The sequence below is a fragment of the Lontra canadensis genome, unplaced genomic scaffold (genome assembly GCF_010015895.1).
Source record: "Lontra canadensis isolate GAN:19392208 unplaced genomic scaffold, GSC_riverotter_1.0 scaffold119, whole genome shotgun sequence".
Taxonomy (NCBI): Eukaryota; Metazoa; Chordata; class Mammalia; order Carnivora; family Mustelidae; genus Lontra; species Lontra canadensis.
In genome coordinates this window covers 3,192,940-3,201,092 of record NW_022631113.1, presented here as the reverse complement: position 1 = coordinate 3,201,092, position 8,153 = coordinate 3,192,940, and the positions used below count along the sequence as shown (strand labels likewise).

General features: G+C 33.1%; 1 protein-coding gene and 1 pseudogene across 1 annotated transcript; both read left to right on the top strand.

Moving 5' to 3' along the window:
- Positions 1 to 1,432: 1,432 nt before the first annotated feature.
- On the top strand, positions 1,433 to 2,996 carry LOC116857162 (coiled-coil domain-containing protein 70-like). Its single transcript, XM_032841066.1, has 2 exons — positions 1,433 to 1,465; positions 1,871 to 2,996. Exon 2 carries the CDS (start codon positions 2,064 to 2,066, stop codon positions 2,823 to 2,825), a length of 762 nt encoding a protein of 253 aa, XP_032696957.1. The 5' UTR covers positions 1,433 to 1,465; positions 1,871 to 2,063; the 3' UTR covers positions 2,826 to 2,996.
- A 1,824-nt stretch (positions 2,997 to 4,820) lies between these two features.
- LOC116857178 lies at positions 4,821 to 4,909 on the top strand (annotated as a pseudogene).
- Positions 4,910 to 8,153: the final 3,244 nt, after the last annotated feature.

Sequence of the window (8,153 nt, the reverse complement as noted above, 5' to 3'; positions counted from 1 at the left end):
TTATGTATCATAGGACTTGGTGTGCTTATCTTTTGTTTAGGATTTTTGCAACCATGTTTATGAGATACTTTATGCTATAGTTTTTTTTTTTTCTTTCTTTTAAGATCCTTGTAATATTTTTAAGTAAGGGGATGTGTCCTCAAAACAAAAAAGTTGTTCATTTTTTCCTATCATTTGAAAAGATTTGTGGATATATTAATAGTATTTCTTTCTTAAACATTTGGAAGAATTCACTAATGAAACCATCTGCATTTGTAGTTAATTTGAGGACAGGTTTTAAATTATGAATTCAGTTTATTCAATAGGTCAGGGCTACAGAGATTTTTTTTTTCTTCTTTCCTAGTTTGCTCTTAAACCTCAAAAGTTATTCATTCCAAACAGAATGTCCAGAGCTCTTTGTCTTTTGGAACTCTTTCTGAATCTTTAGCTACCATGGCAGCAATAGCAAAAAAGCAGAAACACTAATATAAAGAATAAGCTGGCACATAATCACAAAAAATACTTTCTCAATTCAATTACAGATAGAGATGATCAAAGGGATATTTCACTCTCATCAAGTGAAAAACAAAGAAACTGAAAACCTTCACATGGATTTTCTTAATTTTATATTAACTCTCATTCCATGCTATTATGTTTTACTATTTTAAAGTTAAATACAGAGTTAAAAATGTGTGAAAAAAGGTACTTTTCTTCAACATTGTTAAGCAGATATAATGTAAGCAGCTACTAAGTAATCTGGGACAGGGAATAAATTGGCAAATCTTAATCAGATGTGAGTGGTTTTGGTTTTGTCTTATACATGTTATTTTTCAATTTTCAAGTTTATACCTTAAACCAAGTATACATTTGTAAGTATAAATAGTTAAAACATGACATGTACATAAATATAAATATATAAATATTTTATATTTAATCAAAAGATTACATTTAAAAAAATTATACTCTTTTGCTTTATATTCTAGCAGTGAACATATGCTGAATAATATAAAATTTATCTTAGATACGATTACTAGAATTAAAATCTTGCTAGTGTTATTTCCTTGGTATAACATACAAATTTATTTACTACTTATTATTCATCAGGATCTTAAAATTATTTAAAATACTTTCACCTTTGATTGTATAGTAGTTCCTAGTATTTGTCAATTACAGGAAAAAATAAAATTACTTTGCTAATAACAAAACTCAATGTTTAAAGTTAATTATAATAATTTAAATAAAAGCAAGGGCTATATACATATTCATTTAATAATACATTAAAGTATTAAATATAATTTTATATTTTAATTTCCTTTTTTCCTAAAATACACACCAAAAAAACACCCAAACATTATATATATAGCTCCCATTATCTCGTTAGTTGTCAACACTATATGACATCACTATAGATGACATAAAATGTTGCCTAGTTATTTTCTAGTACTAAAGGAATCAGCCTCACTGGGAATTCAGAGACCACAGAAATGTAAGCATGAATGTCTGTTTAAATATCTAACAACACTAGTAAATAACTAAGTAAATATATGTAAAATTATGGTGTATAATAACTTCTTTGAAAAAATGTTTTTTAATTCTTACAAAGCGAGAAATGTTTATATAAATATGTGATATTTTTCCACATCAAGAACCAGTAATATAATTATAAATAATAGAGTAGAGGAAGATTAATAGCTTGGTAGAAATACTTTAACTCAGAGCTTTACTCAGTTTATCACAAACAATTCAATTCATTCACTTTGATCAATATCCAATATATATCCTAGAATTATTTAATTTGCCCCTGCATGTGTTCAGCTTTAAACTTTTTTACACTAACCTAACAGTTAAGTTACTGAATTGTCTTCATGTTTTGATTGTTTTTCTCCTGCAGTGGGGCCTGACTGAGCCTTGTTTAGATCCCTGCCACATTACCTGTACAAGTCAACACAACAACCAATTCTATATGAACAAATTTGCAACAAATTTAGGACTATTTTTTGTTGTAAATATTAATAGTTCACCTTTGGCTGAACCCAGAATATTTGGAGTGTATATATTTTGCTCAGATAAAACACTAAGAAATAATGGTTGTCTGTCAATCAAAATGGATAAACAGAGAAAAAATATTGCACTTATTTTCCTCTTTTTTCTCTTGCACCCAAGACCAAAATAAGTTCAAACAGGAGTCTTATGAGGTGGAAAAAAATCTTCAGAGAGACAATAAGGTGTCCAGGGATGAAAACAAGGCTCTCAGAAAAGAAAACAAGTCCCTTTGGGGAGAAAATAAAGCTCTTCAACAAGAAAACAAAGCCTTCCGAATGGACAACCAGTTGATCAGGGAGATAAATCAATCCTTGAGACAGCAAAACGAGGTTCTATGGAAGTTTAAAAATGTGGTTTTAGAGAGCCAAAAACCAGCAGGGGAAAAAATCAAGGCTTTGAACACAGAAAGAAAATCTTATTGGCAACAGAATCGAGCTCTGGAAGCACAGATCAAGGCTATCAGAGAACAGGAGAAGGCCTTCCAGAATGAAGCAAAAGCTCTTCAGGAAGAAATAAGGTCTCTCCATGAGGAGATAAAGGCCTTGCAACACCAGGAGAGAGCAATCAAGATGGAGGAACAAGCCCTGATGAAAGAAGGAATAGCACTAGAGATGGAAGAACAGGCTCTGTGGAAGGCGGAACAGGCACTTCGTGAGGAGAACAAGGCTCTTAGAGAAGAAAACGGGGCTCTTCAAGAGGAGGAGAAAGCCCTTCTGGAAGAGGCAAAGGTACTTCAAGAGTGGAATAAGATTCTTCAGGGAGAAGACAACAAACACACTTGTTGGAAAAATGCACAAGAATAAAACAGAGCAGGAGAATTGGGACTTGAAGACATAACTAGCAAACCATGAAGACCATTGACATTCCAGTAAAAATCATTAAAAGTTTTTAAGGTGAAATACTGTTGTTGGGATTGAAATAAAAAAACCTGTAAATTTACAGTACTCAGTATCTGGTCCCGGGAACTAAATAAATTTCTGAAAAGTTAAAAAATAAAAAAGGAAAATGATTCTTTTGGGTTTACTTAGATATCCCACTATTGTTGGAGATATATATTATTCCAGAATAATCTGCAAAGATGTATTGCTCAAAACATGACACTGAATGCACAAGGGGTCTGCCCTTTACTTTCAAAGACATTGGAGGAATATTATAAGATAACAGCACAGTGGAAATATCTGTCTCAAAACTTGGTCTTAGAATTATGAATATAATGAAATATAAAGTTTTCCATACTTCATATGTATTGTAAAACAAATGTACTATAGAAGAATATCCTGTGTCTTTTATGCCTACTTCAGCCATCTAGTTCAGGAGGTCAATCAAATAAGAGGAATTTTTAAAATAGTCAATAATACAGCAAGTGAGTGTTTACCAGCTTCCCCACTTTCTCTTTAGTTTTACTCCCAGCTCTTGTCCTCCTTCTGCTTGCAGGGAGGGAGGATGTTCTAGCAAATGTGTTAAAGAAAGGAAGGAAGGAGTGAGAAAACAAGTCTCCAGACTTACAATGGAGGTTTTGGAGTTTTGGAGTTTGGAATGAGAATGTGTGGAGCAGTTCATAATTAATGTAAATTAAGGAAGGAAGAAATGGATTTTTCAGAAGTGTTAATGCTGATAATTGATCTAATTGAATTCTCTTTAAAACATAATTATGCCAAAACTGAATCACAGGGACTGATGGATTTATTAGAGTTTCATATGTAGCTACAGATCACTAGAGTACAACCTGCATAGAAGGCTGGTGCCATACCTTATTTTTCATCATTGCAAATTTGAACATTTAATTCAGGGTAAGTGTTTAATGGGTTTTACTGAACATAACTGAAGTTTATATCTCATTCTGGTTCTTGTCTGGTGTTGGGGAATGGGAGAATAAGAAAACTATAGGAAGAGAACAATTGTCTCTCCTAGGTGCTGCGGCATCTGCAAAAGACCAGCATACATTTATTGAATACCTGTAATTAGCACTCTATTAAGCAAGACGTTTACACTTAGGTATAAAAAGTAAAAAAGGATTTTAAAGATTCCACAGAATATAAAAGAAGATAAAACATTATTACTTCATTCCCTAAGAAAGACTACCATGCCTGAAAACAATTTGCTGACCACCGTTTCTTGGAACTTATATTATAGCTACCATTTAAATAAAATAATCAGTTTGGAGAATATTAAAAAGCAAAGTTTGTAAATGTATGCTTGATTGATGTGCAGTCCACTGGGACAGAGAAGAAACGCAAAGCCCGTATCATTGTTTCTACCTCAAAAGAAAGGGAAGAAGACTGCAGGCAGGAGAATGACCAGCTTGGTGATCTAGGGATTTATGAATATGTGGCTATATTGCCTACACATTAATCTTGATATTTTATTGTTCAAAGAAAAGAGCTCTTGCTCTACAAATTCCCTGCTACAGTATTTAGGAGAAATAAATTATTTTACTGTTTGGTGACCACGTCAGAAGAGCAGTGTCCATGGCGTGGGTATAGTTATCAAGGGCTCCTCTCAGTTAGAAAGTTGTCATTATTGCATCATAGTTAAATCAGCAGCGACTCAGTTTAAACTGGACGCTTAGTGCATACTGATCAGAATTTCAATATGTCTTCTTTGAATTTAAATGCTAACCTGAAAACTGGCACTGCTACAAAGAAATTTTGATTAATCTTTGTAGTCCACTCTACATGTGAAACATTATATAAGTAGGGAATGGGTTAAAACAATTTATGTTGATATCACTTATCATAATGTCTGATGTTTTACCCTTACAGACTAACCAAAATCTTCTTCTAAAATTTCCAGTTACTATCGCTTCTCGGCCTTTTGGCTAAGATCAAGTGTAGTAAAATTTCCAGTTACTATATTCATGAAATACTATATTTATGAAATACTATATTGAAAACTATATTTTCCCATATAATTAGTTGGATACATTTACATGTACATTAAAAAGTTTTCATATTTCTTGTTAGATATCAATTTCATGGAAATTGTGTGTTAAAAAGTGGAAATACTTTTAGAGAAAAATAGGAGCATTCTAATACAATGCAGGAACTTAAGTATATATGAACTTTCTTTCTTTGTTGTTCATTTCTAGATCTTTCCTCATGATTTCCAGAAAGGATGGTACCTGAATACCTAATGTTCCCAGTGGGATTGCCCTTCCTCCAGTCCAGTAGTTATTAACTGCAGGAATAACTATTTGGAATATTTGGAATATTTGGAGCATGGATGCTCCAAATATCTTCTTAGAGATGACAGATTGCTTAACTTTAAGACACTCTCAGGTCTAAATCCATATACTAAAGTCCTTTTATTTAAGGCCACATGTTCCAGGCTCCCAAGTCGATCCTTCTTCGCTTTGATTTATATCCCATTATGCTCTATATAAGCTCGAATATATCCCAATTCTACATCATTTCTTACTCTCTTGAACATTTTATCTAACCTCCAATATCTTTACCTCTTTCCTGATAGTTCTTTTGTCTGCTTAACTTAGATAGACCTCAGTGACACTCCTCACTTAGTATACCTTTCAAGTGAAAGCTTTCAGGCACCAGTGAAGATGGAGCTAGTGTAGGTTTCCACATTTCTCCATTTAGAAAAACATTACCCTATTTCCTCCTACAAAAGAATTTGTTTCAGTGAAGAACATATGAGATACCACTTCTATCTTATGTGATACTTCATACTCATTTGTCTCATTCAGACATTAAAACTTTTGGAATCTGGTTCACAAAATTTCTCTTCCCACCTGCTTCCTGCTTTTACTTTTTCTGTATGACTTCAAATTGCATGTAGACGATTAGTCCAGAAATGTGCCAATCAGCACCTTAGATCTTATTTTCTCTTTTTTAAAGATTTATTTATTTGAGAGAAAGAGAGAGAGAAAAAACAAGCAGGGGGGAGAAGGAGAAGCAAACTCTCCACTGAGCAGGGAGCCCATTGTGGGGCTCAATCCCAGGACCCTGGGATCATTACCTAAACTGAAAGTAGACACTTAACTGATTGAGTCAGCCAGGAGCACCCTGGATCTTATTTTCAAAAACTATTTCCTCCAGATCATCTCAGTCTCCAACCTCATTGTCATACCTCAACACTGGCAAGTTCACTGACTCTGACCTAATTCTCTGGCCAGTGTAGAGTGGTATTTACTTATAGGGAATACTAGTCTCAATTTCACTATAGTTTCCTGTAATGTACCCTAGTTAGTCCCAGCCTCCACCAAAGATCTACAAGAATAAGCCAAAGCTATTGTTATATCATCTGAAAACAGACAAGATATTCAAGGACTGAGGGATACTGAAGCTTGCTAAAAGAGACTGTTCATAATTGGCTCAAAGGAAGAACTGTACACATTTTTTTCAACTTGGCATTCATGATGTCACGTCGGTGTCTTCAACTTTGTATACTCCAAAGTAAGGCTTTCTTTTCTTTTCTTTTTTCTTCCTTCCTTGTTCCTTCCTTCCTTTCGTAAAACTAATAAACATTTACCAACACAAAGTCAAAGTACTTGAAACCTGCTTAAAGAAAACGATAAAATCTAGATGTTTTATAATCCCTGAATTTGTGCATTTTAAGTAGACAATACTCTCCAATTAATTTCAGATATTGATAGCATCGGATATTTATCTTCCAAATAAATTTCATGAGACATTAATGGTCTACACTGTGTTGACCATGATTCATATTTTAAACAGGAAAAATAAATGGATATAAATGAAACAATGAATCAAGACCTTCTTCCTCTAAAACATTATTATCATTATTTTTATCAAGGCATATGTTTTAATATTTACATAACTAGTTAAGAATCATAGTTACTATTCTTAAAAATATTAGTACCTAATTTTGTAATAGGGAATGAAAAGCATAAAGTAACTGCAAAATTGCACAAATTCAAAAAGAAATTGAAAATAGATAAACAGTTATTTTATGTTCAGGATGCTATCTATGCCTTATGTTCAGAGACTATAATATGCCAGACAGCAATCCCAAGGAAATGGCTCACTGTCTCCAAAAGGAAATCATTGTGTAGTTAAGGTCGCTAGTACAATATTAGAGATGTCCGAAATTACAGATTTTGCACTGAGCAAGGTGTGATAAACTAAGTTAAATTCATAGTGGAAAGCCAGGGGTGCCTGGGGGGCTCAGTCATTAAGTGGCTGCCTTTGGCTCACGTCCTGATCCCAGGGTTCTGTGATCAAGCCCTGCACCTGCTTCTCCCTCTCGCACTCCCCCTGCTTGGGTATCCTCTCTGGCCATCTCTGACCATCAAATAAATAAATAAAATCTTTAAAAAAAAAAGAAAAGAAAAGAAAAGAAAAGAAAAGAAAAGAAAAGAAAAGAAAAGAAAAGAAAAGGACCTACAGTTGTATCACCAAAGGAGAACAAATTTAGGGTTATTTTACTAAATAAAAACAAAATGAAACAATCACGATTCACCTAATTTTGATATTTATATTATTTCTGAAAAAAATACTAAAGAGATAAGTTTGCTCAACAATATTAAAAAAAAAAGATATTTTGTATTATCTGTGATTCTGCTCCAACCTTTATTTTTAAATTCTAAAATCCTTGGATGTATCTTTGAGACAGTAAAATTACATGTATTATAGATATATTTTACACCTCCTAAAAAAATCTAACATTCAGTTTATAGAAACTATCACTATTACCACTGCATAGTGGAAAATTTTATTATCTTTGATAAAATTTTTAAAAAACCTTTCTGATTTAAGCTCATTAGAAAACTAGATGTAAATTTTGAATCACTACAACACATAATGCCATAACAAATGAGACCAAAAGGACCTTCAGAAATCTTTTCTATGAACACTTAGGGATTTAATTTCCCAAATGTGATAATATGTAAAAGCAGTTCTATTATGTCATCATTCCTTATGTTCACTCCAATTGTTTTCCCATAGTGAATCTAAGCTAAACCACCTGATTTGCTTTAGCTAAGGAGATGTGACCAAATGACATAAGCAGAAAGAATATCAAAGAAACATTTGCCTATTTCTACTTACATGCTATGATCTCTCCCATTGCCCTCAGAGCACTCCTGGGCTAGTTTGCTTTGAGGTAGGAGACTTCTTGAGCAGATTCAATTTCTATCAGTCATCATCCCATTGGAC